Consider the following 18,759-nt stretch of genomic DNA (forward strand, 5'->3'; position numbering starts at 1 on the left):
AGAGACATAACAGTGTCAACTTTGGAGACACTGATTAATCTTTTTTTTTGCACACATACTTTGAGGAAGATAAAGTGAACAGAAGAGATTAATATGTTTGGCATATGATACTAACCCCCTTTCAGAATTTGTTGTATGTTTCTTTTTGCAAAAGGGAAAAAAGGGGAAAGGTTCAGAAGGGAAGAAGGAAGGAAGGAGGAAGGCTGGAAAGATATTGCTTCTGTTTATATTAACAAATTAATATTTTCTTATTTTATGTGCATAGTAATGTATCCCCTTGAATATGGTTACACAGGTTTTGCGATTAATTTGATGAAGGTTAAATAAGGCACCGAATAGCTGTTTAAGTTAAGACATAGTGATGAATCATAGCTTAAGTACTAAAGTGTATTTCCTTCTGTGTTTTTTATTCTAGGAGGGTAACAAATTGCTGTCCTAAGTGTAAACATAAATAGTTGATAACCTACGTTGTGATACATATACAAAGCTGGGTACTGCCCAGACTAATATCGAATACAAAAGTGGAGTACATTTGTGACTTTTTCTGTACCATATAATACACTCAACCTAGAAAAATAGAAAGACACTATATAAAAAGTGTCATTTACAAGGAAATTTCAAGTTCGGTGGTGATTACTGAAATAAAAATATTTACTATATAAGTAACAGATTGTGAAGAGATACACACAGGTACTAAAGGGGGTAAATTAATGTAGTAGTTTTCTTGATTTCATATACTGGCAAGTTAAAAGTGATTATATATAAAACCTAAATAACTGAGTACAAAGCATAAGCAAACTGGATACTGTTAAAGTATAGCTTAACTCTCTAGGAATCAGGAGCATTGCAGTAACTAGAAATAGGAGAGAAGAATAATTCGACACATAGGTTAAGCTTGTTTGGCTTAACTTTTTCCTTCCCTGTTTTTTTCTGGGATTGAGAGTCTTGTAGTGAATAAATAAAGCCATTTATTAAACAGCTAAACAAATGCACTAAAAAATAAAAAGCATTTCGATACTTAGAAAGAACTGATTGAACTTCTTTTAAGGACATAAAGTAACACACCGCCATAATTTAAAACACTTTAATTCACTTTTTTTTTTTTTTTTTTTTTTCCTTCCCCCCACATCCTCACGAAATACCCTCACAACTCACTCCCTCACTCCTTTTTTTTTTTTTTTTTTTTTTTTTTTCTCTCTCTCTCTACCCCTTCAATAGATAACACTTTAAATCACTATTCAGCACTTTAGGTGGGGGAATTTGTCCCCCACCTTCTTTTTGTTTCATTTTTAAGCACTTAATCAATTCATGGATAAATTTCTACACACACACACTAAGACCCCCTCACCAGCTATGGCGGCCAGACATAGAGATAAGAAAAACAAAAATACGATAGAAACACAGGTAGACATTCACTCACTCTCCTCTAATCTCTCCTATAACAAAGAAAGTGCAGATACTCAAGCATTGGTATCCAGTATAACTGAAGCACTTTCCCCAAGATTTGAATCTCTCAAACTTGAGATTAAACAAGACATCGTATCTCTCACTAATGAAATTCGACAATTTGCAAATAGACTTCAAGAAGCTGAACAAAGAGTGTCAGACTTGGAGGATATTAGCTCAATTCACAGCTCTAAACTAGAAACTGCAGATATAACACTATCCAAAATACAAACTAAAATAGAGGATCTTGAAGATCGCTCGCGGAGGAACAATTTAAGAATAATAGGGGTCCCAGAGGGGAAACAACATGAAGATTTGGGAAAATTTATATCTGAAACCTTAGTACAAATACTAGGATTACCTCCCTCATATCCTCCAATAATAGTTGAAAGGGCCCACAGAGTAGGGCGTCAGTCTGATGAAGGAAGAGGGAAGACTAGAGCTAGACCAATAATAGCTAAATTACTAAATTTTCAGGATAAGATGGTAATATTTCAGTACTACCGAAAGAATCAACCTATCTCCCTAGGGACAAACAATATACTAATATTCCAGGATTTCTCCGCTGAAACAGCAGGGAAAAGAAAAGAGTTATCCCCTATCTGTACGAAACTTATTAAAGCAGGTTACCGTGCCACCATAATTTATCCGGCTAAATTAAAGGTTATTCTCAATGACGAAGTTCACTTGTTTGAATCTGCAAAAAAAGCAGAGAAATTTGTAGAAGAGCTAGAAAGGAATGATAATAGATGAAAAATCAGCATATTTTTTGAGTTTTACAGATTATAGTCTGATACTCGATGCAAGGTGTAAGCTCTATTAGGGGGTTATGCAGGGCCCCCAGGGGAATGCCTGCATTAGGTGGGTATATAGCTTCAGGGAATTTTCTTTTCTTTTTTTTTCTTTTTTTTTTTTTTTTTTTTTTTTTTTTGTTTTGTTGTCTTTTTTTTTTTTGGGTGGCTGAGAGATGGGCAGGGCAGATAAATGTAAAATAACCTCTTGGAATATTGGAGGTCTCACCTCCCCTATCAAACGAAAATCAGTTTTGGCTCACCTACAAAAAATTGGCACTAATATAGCTATGCTACAAGAAACTCACTTAAATTTGCAGGAAGTGCTAAAATTAAAGTCCTCTTGGGTAAAGGAAGTGGTTGCTTCTACGGGCACAAAAAGGAAGAGAGGTGTGGCAATCTTGTTAGGGAAAAGAATTAATTATGAAATTTTGCACAGTATTTCAGACCCGGAAGGGAGATATATAATTTTAAAATTAAAGATAGAAGGAATCCTGTATACACTTTGTAACCTATATGCTCCTAATGTATTCGATCCAATATTCTGGGACAATCTGCAATCAAAAATAATTTCTGAATCAATAGGATACCTAATTCTGGGCGGGGATTATAACATGGCCCCACACCAACCCCTGGACAGACTCAGACAGAAGTCCATTGTGGGGAAGAATAGGCGAGATAGCCTGGAAACTAAAATGTTCAAGAAAATCTCTCAAAATTTGTTAGTCAGGGACATATGGAGACTACAGAATCCAGATCTGAGAGATTTTACCTGTTTGTCTCGAGCTCACAAAACTCTATCCAGAATAGATTTATTCCTTATAGATGAAAGGCTATGTAAAATGAAAATTATAGCCAAAATACTTCCCATATGTATATCAGACCATAGCCCCATCACAATAGAAATTCAATATAATGACTTCAAACTAAGATCCTCTCGCTTCTTCTTCCCCACATGGCTGGCGAATGAGTTAAAATTTAAAAACTGGTTAAAAAGCAAATATGAAGAATATGCTGAATTTAATAAGACTTATGGTGACCGCCCAGATATTTTCTGGGAGGCTGCAAAGGCAGTTCTTAGGGGGGAAATGATTTCATATATTGCTAACAGAAATAAAACACTAAGAATCAGAGAAACAGAAGTGACAAAAGCTGTAATCAACTCATATAATCGCTATTTGCTGGATAACTCCCCGGGAAATTGGATCAGATATATTAGAGCAAAAAATGAAAGAGACTCATTTTTAACTTATAGAGAGACCCAAAAGGAGCTTAAACTTCAGGCAAGACTTTATCGCTATGGCAATAAAGCTGGAAAGTTATTGGCTAATTTGATGAAAAAAGAAAAAAGATCTCCATTAATAGATAAGCTTCTGCATAAGAAGAAAACTCACACAAATGTAGATGATATCTCTAACATATTTTTAGAATACTTCAAAGAGATCTACTCTTTAAGGGATGCAGATAAAACTAAATCAGATGAATTCTGGAGCAAAATTACCCACCCGGTACTTGACGGTGAAAAAATGTTAATGGTTAACTCCCCAATTTCTCAGGAAGAAATTCTAAAGATGATTCAGGATCTTCCATCAAACAAGGCTCCTGGTCCGGATGCATTACCAAATGAATTTTATAAAATTCTTGCACCATTCGTTGTTTCACCGTTAAGTAAACTTTTTAACCACATGTTTATCAATGGAAAGGCAGTCTCGCCTCAGTTTTGTGCATCTCACACTACTTTGGTTCTTAAACCCGGGAAGGATCCGACAAAAAAGGAATCTTACAGGCCCATAGCACTATTAAATTCTGATTACAAGATCCTGACCTCTATTTTAGCCAAGAGACTGCAATTAGTTCTCCCGGAAATAATACACAAAGACCAAGCTGGATTTTTGCAGAAACGAAATCTAACAGCAAAGATTAGGGAAGTATTAGTCACTTTAGACTACTTTAAATCTACTGAGTTGGCGGGGCAGAGGAGAGAGGGGGACTCCCCAGATCTAGCAATTGTTTCAATTGATGCAGAAAAAGCATTTGATTCAATCCATCAGGACCACCTGTTCTCGTCTCTCCACAAGTTTGGCTTCAGTGGGCACTTCCCTAAATTTGTGGAGAACTTATATAAAAAATCATTCACCAGGTTAATCGTTAATAATACATTATCTTCTGAAATATTACTGGAAAGGGGAACGCGCCAGGGATGCCCCCTCTCTCCTCTCCTCTTCAATATTTCAATTGAACCACTGGCAATAGCGATAAGAACACAAATAGAAGGAATCAGAATAGGTAGAGCAGAGCTTAAAATTGCGTTATACGCAGATGACATCCTGCTTTACATCTCTAACACGCAAAATAATATACCTATACTTATTTCAATTATAGAACAATTCGGATCCTTCTCGGGTTATAGGATCAATGCGTCAAAATCTGAATTATTATGGATTAGAAAAAACCCAGACTCCTTGATAGAAATTCCTTTTAGAGTCTCAGAATCATTTAGATATTTGGGGATAATGATCATTTCCGACCTAGATAAATGCTATGATCTTAATGTAAAACCAGTACTGAGAGAGATTGAGGCGAGTTTAAAATTATGGCAAAATTTCCCACTCTCGATCTCAGGTCGTATTGCCGCATTTAAAATGATTTTGCTTCCAAAGTTGTTATTCATTTTACAGAATACTCCAATAATTCTTAAAAGGAAGGATATTGAAAAAATTAATAGTAGGTTGAGAATTTTTATATGGCAGAATAAAAAACCAAGAATCTCGTTAATGAAGCTTTCACTTCCCAGGAAGTATGGTGGACTTGCATTGCCGGATATACAATTCTACAACCTGGCCTCACTGGCCCGAATAGTTGTAGATTGGATTCTAAACAAAGATTATGTAACAAACAATGAACTTGAAAAAAATGTAAGTCTACCATATCTTCCCACAGCTTTGATACACTGCAATCCTAAGACAGTCCCCCAGGAAATTAAAATATTCAAAACATTAATATATCCACTACAGGCATGGAGGAAGATATGTAGGTTATTATCTATCAAAGGAAATGTCTCCAATTATATGCCAATTAAAGGGAACCCTAAATTTCAAGCGGGACTACAATCGGCACCTTTCCAAAAATGGCATACATTAGGTTTGAATAATGTCTCCCAGATGATAGACTGGAATGGCCAATGTATTAAAACATTTGAGAGTTTAAAAAGAGAATTCAGTCTTAGTAACCAAGAATTTTTTGCATACTTACAAATTAGACACTTCATAACTAAGATGACAAATGAATTTGGCTGGAACTGGTCCTGGGGGAAGTTGGAGAATCTGCTGGTGTTAGCTAAAAATGGGTTTATGTCAATCTCACCATGTTATCAATTATTAATATCTAACAAAGGGGAGATGAATTTAGGAAACTTAACAGTTGCATGGGACTCCATGATAACTCAACATACCATAAATCTAAATAAAATCCAGGCCTCTATTTCAAAAGTATCACAAATTACTTTATCGGCCACATGGAGAGAATCCCATATTAAGTTACTGTATAGGACTTACTATACCCCGAAAAAAGGGACAAGATGTGGGAATATTAGTTTTTGTATATGTCCAAAATGTTCATTACCATCGGCAGACCTTATCCATATGATCTGGGAATGCCCTAAGATTAAAAATTTTTGGGCTAAAATAGAATACTGGATTAATCATGTTTTAAAAATCTCTCCTCTGAGGTTAGACATAGTTTCTGTAATCCTTCTATGGGAAGCAACGAAAGACCTCCGGAAGCACAATAAAATAGTTAATATGATTATCCTAGCGGCAAGATATCTAATTTTCAAAAAATGGAAAGGAAGGGCAAGTCCCAGTATAAATGAGCTTAAAAATTGCCTAAAAAAACAATATATGATAGAGCAAAGAGACACCAACATAGAAGAAGAGAGTGACATTGAAGGTTTCTTTAAAAAATGGACAACTTTCATTAAAATATTTCCATTGAATGAAAGAGAACATTTGATATACCCATTCAGGAACTCAGAATTGGTACTCCTGGGTCTATGGTAGTCTTCCTTGCTCATCTCTCGCCCCCCCTCCTTTTTTCATGTTTTTTTTTTTTTTTTTTTTTTTTTTTTTTTTTTTTCCTTTCTCCCTCTGTTGATGGTTACATGCTGTGTTTAATGTTATTACGCCTAGCGCTGTTGGGTTGGATAGGCCCTTCCTCCCTTAGTGGATTAGGTATGGTAGGCTGGTTGACTTTCATATGAATAATTGATTTAAGACGGAAAGGGAAGTAAAGGGTAAAATTTAATTATTGTTTTGGCTGTTAATTTATAGCATGATAAAATGATGTAAATTATGGTATATGTTGTACCTGAAAGTTTAATTTACATTAGCATTTTGTGAAAAAGAATAAGCACTATATCATTATGCTTTACTTGTTTGATATGAATATCTCGAAGCTAGGGAAAAATAGAAAAAATGAGGTTGAGACTATTTCTTTTTCTTTCTATTTCATTTCTGTGATGCAACAGAAATAAGAATATGCTGGTCATGATGTGTATATTGTTAATACTTTTCTCTGGTATTTATGCATTTTTGATGATGTATTACATCCATGTTGTATCGTGATCTCAACCTCAATAAATAAAATATAAAAAAAAAAAAAAAAAAAAATTGCATACCCTATTGGATTCATAAAAGTTTACTTTTGACTAAGTATCCCTATAAAGGCACAGTAAAGTCAAAATTAAATTTTCATGATTCAGATAAAGTGTGCAATTTTAAACAACTTTCTAATTTCCTTCTAGTAACAAATTGTTTTTGTTCTCTTGGTATCCCTTCTTGAAGAGTAGACGTAGTTAGGCCCATAGGAGCTCAGGACTGCACACGCCTTTAGCAGCCTATGGCTGCAGCGTTTGCAACACTGTATAACACTGCTACCTAGACATGTGCACACTCATGCTCTCCAATGAGCCACTAGTGTGATTTTTCAACAAAGGACACCAAAAGAACAAAGCAAATTTAATAGTAGAAATAAACTGAAAAAAATGTTCATTCTGCATTCTCTCTATCTGAATAAAAAAAAAAAAAAGTTTAAATTTGAACTTGCCTGTTTCCTTTAATTTCTTCCATTTAAAATAATGTGATAACATTAATAATCCCACCTTACCTGGCACCAAAACAGATCATGGGGCAGTGCAAGGAGCCAGCGCAAGTCCTTGGTAATAAAACCAGCTCTTTCTAAGAACTCTTCCATGGCAGCAGGGGCACATGATGCTGGTGGAGGTACATACACTACAAAGTGCCTTTTGACAGCTCGATCTGGATGCTGATAAAATATGAAAGAAATAGGTTGAAACATTGTTCAACTTGTGCTATAGATGAAAGTTAAAAGTACAATTATGGTCAAGCAGGGAAGATCGTAGAGGACAGCCTACAGTTCTACAAAACATTATATAGCAATAAATGACAGCGTTGGGATTAATAAGAAATTAATTTATGATAACTTGACATTTGCGTATAAAACTCACCAGCGCAGGAAGTGTCCGTACCCGCCCTGTAACTGAGTCTTTCTCTGTCACATGCAGCTCATCTAGCGGCAGTGCTGACATGCTAGGGATACAAAATAGGATGTTCAAGTAAAAGTGAGGGACGGGAGGATTAAACAATACATAAAATATAATATGTACCCAAGACCTCAATGATATGAGATGTCTGTAGGTAGTAGGTACAACGGTAATGACTTAAAAAATACCCTGGTTACCACTACGATACTAGTTAGGAAATGACAGTGGCATGTAATGCAGAATATCTAATGAGTGACAGGCAAAACACACATTTAAAATAAATGAACACACACATCAGCCAACAGCTGTTTCAAAGCACAAGACCAAGAGAACACAACTTCCTGCTCAAACAGGAAATTACGTAATTCATTATCCGTCAAGAACTGTCACATGAACGACTGATTAACTCAATAACTGCCACTGTGGTGAAAAGTACTGTCTTGCATAAAATTGCCCAAATATGCCATTCTTTTCTCTTTTTTTTTTTTTAACCGAAACTGTTGTGCTTAAACTGACCCGCGCAATCAAATCGCAACGTTTTGTTTATTCCACTGGCGCTTAGCAATTAGCATGGACACTATCAATGTGTATTATACTGTATAAATAGTGTACTGTATATCTATTCGGTTATTGTGCGTTTCTATTAAACGTTTATAATTGCCTCTATAGTGTGTTGGATACTGTGGTTTTATGTTTGCTCATAAGCAATCGTATTTCTATATCATGGCAAATTATGAAATGAACACAAAAACTAACCTAACAACATGCTATGCAGTCATGTCAGATGTGAAATCCTTATATGTATATAAATTAAACAATTACCATAGAACAATTGTATGAGCATCAGTTCAACAGAACGTGTAATATTAATATAAAGTGATTGACCAATTTTATTTAAACTGGGGCATTAAAGTCAACATTAAAGGGACATTAAACACTAAATACATGCTAAATAGAATGATGCATTCAAAGAAAAGATTAGTCCATGGCTAACATGTAGATGTATTTTTTAAAGTTTCATTAGTTGTTTAAAAAGTGACAAAATCAGTGTAAAGTTTTAGTGTCTATAAAACACTGGGAGCTGCCATGTTGTAACTTGTGTTACCTTCTCTGCTGTGGCCAATTAGGGACAGTTATAAATAGGTCACTAGAGTGTGCTGCCAATGGTTGTGCTGGATTTAACAGTGTTCTGCACTTCCATTTCTAACAGGAACTGAAAAGCTCACAATTTCAGAATGGAATTGCAGGTAAAGAGGACAAAATAAATAATGAAAGTATATTGCAGAGTTGTTTTATTATATACAATTTATCATTTTATATTACCATCTCAAAGTGTTTAATGTCCCTTTAAAGCAGACTGGAGAGACCATACGATTTTAAACAACTTTCCAATTTACTTTTATCATTAATTTTGCTTAGTTCTTGGTATTCTTTGTTAAACTGTAACCCTAGGTGAGCTAAGGAGCGTGCACGTGTCCTTAGCCATCTGACAGTCGGGTTTACAACATTGATTATAGCAATGTTGTACATAGTTACAAACGCTGCTGCCATAGAATGCTACAGACACTCTACTGTAGCAGTTTGCTAATATATGTAATATTGTTATAAACATTGTTGCAAAAACTGCTGCCAGATGGCTAAGGACACATGCACACTCCTAAGCTCATCTAGGTCTACATTTTTGGTTTAGCAAAAGGATGTGGGTATATTCTATATTTCTATACAATTATTTATTTATGTGTATTTTATTGTATAATGCAAGAACTTGTATTTTAATTATTGCTATTTGATAAAGGTTTTATTTATTTTTGCGTTTTTTTTATGGTAGAAGACTTGTCATGATATTTATATATAATAGAAGACAGTATCTGCAACTTTATAGTTGTATATAACTACACTTCTTTAACTTTGCAATGTTAAAAATACTGTAGTTATGTAAAACTATAAGGTTGCCGTTACTATCTTCTATGTCTATTAATATCACAAAAAAATAAGCTTCCTAAAAAAAGGTAAAAAGATCAATAAAACCTTTTTTTCAAATCATGTCAATAATTAAAAAAACATATGATTACATTATGCAATTAAATAAAAATAAATAAACCATTGTATATACATGTACTGTACATCCCGATAGCTCCTATAGTTTTTTTCATACATAACAAATATATATATGCTGGGGAAACAATGCCGTGAGTTTCTAATAATCAAAGCACTGCCCTCTATGTTAGATACACCGTTTTTTCAGCCATATCAGTCTCGCCAGTTTTTCAGTGGTGAGAATTTTCAGTGTGTGGAAACTATAGAATCTACAGTGAAACTAAGTTATTGCAGTCTCTATGTAAAAGTGATTGTCAATCAAGCAGCCCATGGCAGAATGCTATTTTGCCATTTCCACCTCTTAGCCAATAGCCATGCGTTTCAGCAGGCGCAAAGCCGGATTTCACACACGGCTATTGGCTAAAAGGTGAAACCGTCAACTCTCAGCAAAACAATGGTCAATCCTAGTGTTTCACAAATGCAAGGATAAACAATAACTTTAATGACATCACACAGAATGAGGAACTTCCCAGGGGCAAAGGCACTACCTCACTGCTAACAATGTAGGCGTTAGACTTCTCCTGGAGCTCATATCTCTGTCCCCACCACATATAGAGGGACATGCAACCTCTCACTTGAATGAGATTAGTGTGCCCCTAATAGGCGGACAATTGCCATACAAAAGGGAAAATACTGAGATCACATGCAAAGTGCGTGCAGTTTTGGCTTAGGGACAAGTGATGCCTTATTAAATAAGTAAGAAGGCATATTTTTTTTCTATGGGGGTCGGGATGGTGAGGGCTGCTCTGTAGCCACTATCTCTCCTACTTACGTTCTAGCGTAAGCATGCTTAAAAGCATGCTCCAATACTGCTGGTCCCAAGCAAGAAACAGTCGGTGAACTAATCCGCAACAGCAGCCGTACAGCCTCGCCAATAACCTGCTGTGTTTAACTTGCTGCTCTGAGCGGGACTTTAACTATGTGTTGAACCCACTTGATGGTGCAAAAATTGGATGCTGTAACAAATTAGAGCATGTACATTTTACACTAAAATGTTCCTTTAATATCAGGGTAGGGAGACCCTTAATTTGTAAGGGGACATTACACTATTTTAAATGAGCAATCACATGCTCCGCTAATCCGCAAATGATCACAGTGCTTGTGAGCTCTAACTAGGTACTAGGGAAGTACTTGCTAACGACACAGTCCAACGTGTACTAAAGTAAAGGGTCCAAGGCAAACCTCAAAGAAAAGGGGGAAAATGCAATAGTGAAGCTCTATCAAGCCGATCAATTCAAGGTATTTTAATATAACACATTTAACTACTTCACACCGTTAGGATGTTCCATGCCGTCCTAATATGGCTGGGCTTTAACGCTCTTAGGATGACATGGAATGTCCTACCTTATACAGCGTCTGGCAGTCTCCCCCTTTGACAAAAGTAGGAATCAGAGTGGGGGGTCTGCCTACCAGCCTAGGCAGTCCCCTTGAAATCACGCAATCACATTGACGAACACTTGATTTCTAATAAAATAATAAAACTATAGCACCGCCACAAAGGGGTTAAAAACAAACTGAACACTCAGGATATTCAGGATAACAATACACAATAAGACAGTTCTATAGACAAGAGAAACACTTTTGTGTTTGTCAGTATCTTTCTGTGTGTGTGTGTGTTTGTGTGTGTCTGTGATAGAATGTGTGTGTATTAGTGTATGTGAGAGTGTGAATATCTATGTTCGAGCTTGTGTTTATGTGTTATTATACATAGTGTGTACTTAGCAAAACAATGTTTTCCTGTACTGTGCACGGTGCAAGAGTGTTCGGGTTTGGCCTGAACTAAAGGTGTCAAACCTAATTACTACAATGTTTTGATCATCTTAAAGGGACACACAAGTCAAAATTAAACTTTTGATGATTCAGATAGAGCATGCAATTTTAAACAACTTTCCAATTTACTTCCATTAACAAAATGTGCACAGTCTTTTTATATTTAAACTTTTTGAGTCTTTAGATCCTACTGAGCATGGGCAAGAATATACTTGTATTCATTTGTGATTGGTTGATGGCTTTCACATGGAACGTGTATGCATTTGTGATTGGCTGATGGCTGTCACATGGTACAGGGGGAGTGGAAATAGACATAACATTTAAAATTGTCGGAAAAAAATCTACTACTCATTTGAAGTTCAGACTAAGTGCTATTGCATTGTCTTGTTATCTTGCATTTGTTGATTATGCAAATCTACTGTGTTTACTGGTTCTTTAAAAGAGCATAGTTCTATTTTTGAGACCCTATCACCCCTGATAATCCTCACAGTGGGTATCAGACCTCATTATAGAAAATATAGTCATTTTTTCCACTAAAGATGAAGTATATAAAATCTAGTTTTAGGATATTTTATTTAAATGTTAGTACTTTATGTGACAGAACCACACTAGGTGTTAGATGGGACAAATGATTTTATAATCTTAGTTTAGCATTCTAAATTATTTTCTCAGCCATATCTTATTATTTTCCTACAAAAATTGGCGTGGGGGTTCAGATGAGGGCTACCAACAATGCTGCAATGTTTGTGTCTCCAGGAACAAAAAGGGGAGTCCTATTTTGTGGTGTAAAGTCCCTGTTTTCCCCATCCACAGCCAGCCAGCTCTGCTCACCTAGATGGATACATTGTATCAAACCCTCAGCCTACACGTTTTTTATACATTTGTAACTGTTTACTGTACACAGACACTTAAAGCAGCCCTCTCAGTAACAACTGTACAAACTGCTGAGGAAATAATGTTCACACAGCCTTAAAGGGCAGGATAGCACCTGGTCACACAGTCTTAAAGGGACAGACAAAAAACCACACAGCCTTGAAAGGGTCAACTAGCACCACACGCACACAGTCTTAAAGGGACAGATCGCAGTAATGTTCATGCAGCGCAACCTTAAAGGGCAGCTTGACACCTGCGCACACAGCCTTAAAGGGACAGATCACCGCAATGTGTACGCAGCGCAACCTTAAAGGGCAGCTCAACCCCTGTGCACAGAGGCTTAAAGGGACAAATCACCGTAATGTACACGCAGCGTAACCTTAAAGGGCAGCTCGACACCTGCCACAGAGCCTTAAAAGGACAGATCACCATAATGTGCATGCAGCGCAACCTTAAAGGGCAGCTCGACACCTGCGCACACAGCCTTAAAGGCACAGATCACTGTAATGTGCACACAGCACAACCTTAAAGGGCAGCTTGACACCTGCGCGCAGAGCCTTAAAGAGACAAATCACTGTAATGTGCACACAGCGCAACCTTAAAGGGCAGCTAGACACCTGCGCACACAGCCTTAAAGGGACAGATCACTGTAATGTGGACGCAGCGCAACCTTAAAGGGCAGATCAACACCTGTGCAAAGAGCCTTAAAGGGAAAGATCACTGCAATGTGCACGCAGCGCAACCTTAAAGGGCAGCTCGGCACCTGCTCACAGTCTTAGAGGGGCAGGAAAACACAACCTTTTAGTGAGTTTACACGCACAGTTTTAAAGGGAGCAATAGTATGCATCCCCATGTGATGCACGCAGCCTTAAAGGGACGCTCTGTCTTAACGGGACAGTGGCACGTGCACGCACACAAACACACAGAGCACTCTCAGCCTTTAAAAGGACAACTTGCACCACACGCATGCAGCCTAAAAGGGACAGATCACCATAATATTCACGCAGCGCAACCTTAAAGGGCAGCTCGGCACCTGCGCACAGAGTCTTTAAGGTACAGGCACACACAACCTTTAGTGGTTAAACGCAGACAGTTTTAAAGAGAGCGATAGTATGCATCCACACGCAAAGCACAGCAGCTTAAAGGGACACTCTGTCTTAAAGGGACAGGGGCACATGCACAGCCTTTAAAAGGACAACTTGCACCATAACCACACAGTGTTAACGGAACAGCTCACACCATGCACACCTAGCGCAGCCTTAAAGGGCAGCTCACCGCCTGCTCACACAGTCTTAAAGGGGCAGGCACACACAACCTTTAGTGGGTAAAGTCACACCACACGCACACAGTCTTAAAAGGGAGCGATAACAGTATACATCCACACGCAACTTACACACAGCCTTAAAGGAACATCTCAAACAATGCTCAGTCTTTAAGGGGCAGGCACACAGGCTTTTAAGCACACCCAAATGCACACAGCCTTAAAGGGGCACCCAGTATTAAAGTGACAGACAAACGCAGAGGGGGAGCTCACACCACACACAACTTTAAAAGGACAGCTCATGGCATTCACGCACAGCCTTAAATGCTTTAAATGAATGGTTTATGGTACACACAGACTTTGGGGTCGAATTATCAAGCCCCCTGTTTCCACCCAAGCCTTCAAGCTCACCAGAAACGGCAGTTATGAAGCAGCGGTCTAAAGACCGCTGCTCCATAACTGATCTGCTGCCTCTGAGGCTGTGGTCTTCAATACGCCCGATCCTATACAACCAGGCTGATTGACACCTCCTGCTAGTGGCCGATTGGCCGTGAATCTGCAGGGGGCGGCATTGCACAAGCAGTTCACAAAAACTGCTTGTGCAATGATAAATGCCGACAGCGTATGCTACGCTACATTGTATAATGTCCGTCCACACTTTAGTAAATCGGCCCCTTAGAGATGGCTCAAGGCAATCATAAAAAGAGTTATAGAGATTTTATGGCATTCACACAAAGCTGTGCTTTTAGTCTGTGGGTGTGTGTGTTTTTTTGTTGTTGAGCTAACAGTTTGAACGGTTCCCCAATCAGCCCTCTAGTCATACAGCACCTTTGTTTTAGTGGGATGATTGGAAAATATTTCAAACTGTTAGTTCAATAAAAATATTACTTTTCAAGTTTGTGGCCAGAGGGCAGGGTATTTGGATTTCAGCGCTACATTAAAAAGTAAGTTATAGCGCATCTTCATAACAACTGAAGAGTTAAACTCCTTCTAAAATATCTATAACATTACAGATTTGTTTCGACAAAGGGAAAAGTTTACTATCACTTTAAGGACTGTGTGCATTGTGTGAGGGTGTCCGTGCCTTTAAGACTGTGCAAGCGTAATGTGATCGGTGCTGTTAAGGCTGTGTGTGCTGTGTTTGTGCACCTGTACCATTAAAACTGTGTGTGTGAGTTGTGAGCTCCCCCTTTAAAGTCTGTGTTTGTGTCTGTCACTTTAATACTGGGTGCCCCTTTAAGGCTGTGTGCATTTGGGTGTGCTTAAAAGCCTGTGTGCCTGCCCCTTTAAGATTGAGCATTGTGTGAGATGTTCCTTTAAGGCTGTGTGCGTTGCGTGTGGATGTATACTGTTATCGCTCCCTTTAAGACTGTGTGCGTGTGGCGTGACTTTACCCACTAAAGGTTGTGTGTGCCTGCCCCTTTAAGACTGTGTGAGCAGGCGGTGAGCTGCCCTTTAAGGCTGTGCTAGGTGTGCATGGTGTGAGCTTTTCTATTAACACTGTGTGGTTATGGTGCAAGTTGTCCTTTTAAAGGCTGTGCACGTGCCCCTGTCCCTTTAAGACAGAGTGTCCCTTTAAGGCGCTGTGCTTTGCATGTGGATGCATACTATCGCTCTTTTTAAAACTGTCTGCGTTTAACCACTAAAGGTTGTGTGTGCCGGGACCTTAAAGACTGTGTGCACAGGTGCCGAGCTGCCCTTTAAGGTTGCGCTGCGTGAATATTATGGTTATCTGTCCCTTTTAGGCTGTATGCGTGTGGTGCAAGTTGTCCTTTTAAAGGCTGAGAGTGCTCTGTGTGGTTATGTACGTGCACATGCCATTGTCCCGTTAAGACAGAGCGTCCCTTTAAGGCTGCGTGCATCACATGGGGATGCATACTATCGCTCCCTTTATAACTGCGTGTAAACACACTAAAAGGTTGTGTGTGCCTTCCCCTTTAAGATTGTGAGCATGTGCCGAGCTGCCCTTTAAGGTTACGCTGCGTGAACATTGCTGTGATCTGTCCCTCTAAGGCTCTGTGCGCAGGTGTCGAGCTGCCCTTTAAGGTTGCGCTGTGCAGTGGCGTAGCGTGGGGGGGCCACAGGGGCGGTTGCCCCGGGCGCAAAATTCTGGGGGGCGCAAAATGCTTGGCTCCCAGCCTCCCCAGTCCCCACCATCTCAAGACAGTAGACAGTCGCAGTCCCACTCCCAGCGGCGCTACAGGGAGGCTAAAAAATCTGACAGGCGCCTGCGCCCAGCCGTTCTGTCTCTCAAGTGAACTGTCTACTACTCTGAAGTCAAGACGTGCTGTGTAATGATTTAATTATCATAATTTTATGAGTGTAATCCTATCCGACCGTTACCTGCTGCTAGACTAGTGTTTATGCCACTAGTTAGCACGGTCCACTCCCACTCCCAGTGCACATGTCAGGAGGGAGGAAGAAGTCAGAGCAGCACATCCAGAGTGGAGTCAGACTGACTAGTACGCCGCGCCCGCAATGATAAGGTAAGTAGTGTCAACAGAAATTACCAAACTCATCACCGGGTCCGTATCAGAACCAGACCACCAGTGCCACTGCCAGCCAGAATTATAATTAAATTATTATAGCCCCTGTTTTTGCCTGGGCCCTGGGGAATAGGGATTGGAAATGGCAACGCACGCAAAATGCAGCTTAGCCTCTACCGTTACCCAGGTGACGTCGCAGGGCCAGCCAAGTTCCAAAGGACCCAGAGTCACTCTGAGCCAGCCAGCCAAATTCCAACTTCCAAAGGACCCAGAATCTGAGCCAGCCAGCATGCCAGAGTGTGAGAGTGATCTATGCTGCTTTAAAGTGAAAGCTGGTTATTTTATTTCAAATTCATTTTTAACCTGGGTAAAATAAAACATACAAGATGTAAATGATCTACATCTTGTATGTTTTACCCAGGTTAAAAATGAATTTAAAAAAAATAATAACTGGCTTTCACTTTAAAGCAGCATAGATCACTCTCACACTCTGGCATGCTGGCTCAGATGTATTTAAAAATTAAATCCCATGTTTAAATATTAAACCATAAAAAATTTAATTGTTAAGTTATATAATGTACTTACTTAATGTATATAATAAAGTAATGGCTGCCTGCAACCATATTGAATCCTAATTTTTAAGGATGAATGTAGAGTTTAGAATTCTATATATATATATATATATATATATATATATATATATATATATAGAGTATATATTTTTGTTGTTAAAATAAAGCTTTGTTTGTTGTAAAACAAAAACCTGTCTCCTAAGTTGTTGAGCTGTCTCCTATATTCAAAGCAAATTTGCCAATCCCTACTGTACTGGTGGAAGAGACTCAGTCAGTGCTAATGGATTAGGGGGGCGCAATTCTTGCCTTGCCCTGGGCGCTGAGAAGCCACGCTACGCCACTGGCGCTGTGTGCACATTACAGTGATCTGTCCCTTTAAGGCTGTGTGTGCAGGTGTCGAGCTGCCCTTTAAGGTTGCGTTGCGTCCACATTACGGTGATCTGTCCCTTTAAGGCTCTGTGCGCAGGTGTCGAGCTGCCCTTTAAGGTTGCGCTGCGTCCACATTACGGTGATCTGTCCCTTTAAGGCTCTGTGTGCAGTTGTCAAGCTTCCCTTTAAGGTTTGGCTGCGTGCACATTATGGTGATCTGTCCCTTTAAGGCTCTGTGCGCAGGTGTCGAGCTGCTCTTTAAGGTTGCGCTGCGTGTACATTACGGTGACATGTCCCTTTAAGGCTCTGTGCGCAGGTGTCAAGCTGCCCTTTAAGGTTGCGCTGCATGAACATTACTGCGATCTGTCCCTTTAAGACTGTGTGCGTGTGGTGCTAGTTGACCCTTTGGTAAAATCTTAGTTTAGCGTTCTAAATTATTTTATCAGCCATATGTTATTATTTTCCTACTAAAATTGGTATGGGGGTTCAGATGAGGGCTACCAACAATGCTGCAATGTTTGTGTCTCCAGGAACAAAAAGGGGAGCCCTATTTTATCGAGCTGCCCTTTAAGGTCGTGCTGCATGCACATTATGGTGATCTGCCCCTTTAAGGCTCTGTGCGCAGGTGTCGAGCTGCCCTTTAAGGTTGCGCTGCATCCACATTACGGTGATCTGTCCCTTTAAGGCTCTGTGCGCAGGTGTCGAGCTGCCCTTTAAGGTTGCGCTGCGTGCACATTATGGTGATCTGTCCCTTTAAGGCTCTGTGCGCAGGTGTCAAGCTGCCCTTTAAGGTTGTGCTGCATGAACATTACTGCGATCTGTCCCTTTAAGACTGTGTACGTGTGGTGCTAGTTGACCCTTTCAAGGCTGTCTGTTTTTTTTGTCTGTCCCTTTAAGACTGTGTGAACATTATTTGCTCAGCAGTTTGTACAGTTGTTACCGAGAGGGCTGCTTTAAGTGTCTGTGTACAGTAAACAGTTACAAATGTATAAAAACCTGTAAGCTGAGGGTTTGATACAATGTATCCCCATGTAGGTGAGCAGAGCTGGCTGGGGAAAGTCTATGTGGAAAACAGGGACTTTATACCCCAAAATATGGCTCCCCTTTTTGTTCCTGGAGACACAAACACGGCAGTATTGTTAGTAGCCCTCATCTGAATCCCCATATCAATTTTCGAAGTAAAATAATGCAATATGGTGGAGAAAATAATTTAGAACGCTAAACTAAGATTTTACCCCTTTATTACATAGTGCATAACGCTTGTCAGCTCAGTTTTATGCCAATTATACTTTTAATGCACAGACACATATTAGTTGCTGATATTTCATATGCAAATACAATATATGCATATATGAGTACAGTTCTGTTTCGACTCGAGTGAATATTGAAGACTGTCACTTTAAACAGTTTGTTTGGGTTCTGACTGGACCACACCCCCGACTGATGTGTGGATGCACGCTCTCGCGAACCGTCTCGGGGGTGTGTCTTTGCGCGTTCTGGTGTTACGCGTAGGTGCCCGCTCAGATGACGTTGA

The 18,759-nt window shown here is 39.2% G+C and overlaps 1 protein-coding gene across 1 annotated transcript in view; it reads right to left on the reverse strand.

The window, feature by feature from the left end:
• ASCC2 (activating signal cointegrator 1 complex subunit 2) overlaps positions 1 to 8,142 on the reverse strand; it is a 147,338-nt gene extending 139,196 nt beyond the window's left edge. Inside the window, 3 exon segments of the mRNA XM_053702191.1 lie at positions 7,401 to 7,559; positions 7,762 to 7,843; positions 8,091 to 8,142. Coding sequence (XP_053558166.1) covers positions 7,401 to 7,559; positions 7,762 to 7,842 — 240 coding nt within the window. The 5' untranslated portion in view covers position 7,843; positions 8,091 to 8,142.
• Positions 8,143 to 18,759: the final 10,617 nt, after the last annotated feature.

Source organism: Bombina bombina, chromosome 2 (assembly GCF_027579735.1).
Source record: "Bombina bombina isolate aBomBom1 chromosome 2, aBomBom1.pri, whole genome shotgun sequence".
Classification (NCBI taxonomy): Eukaryota; Metazoa; Chordata; class Amphibia; order Anura; family Bombinatoridae; genus Bombina; species Bombina bombina.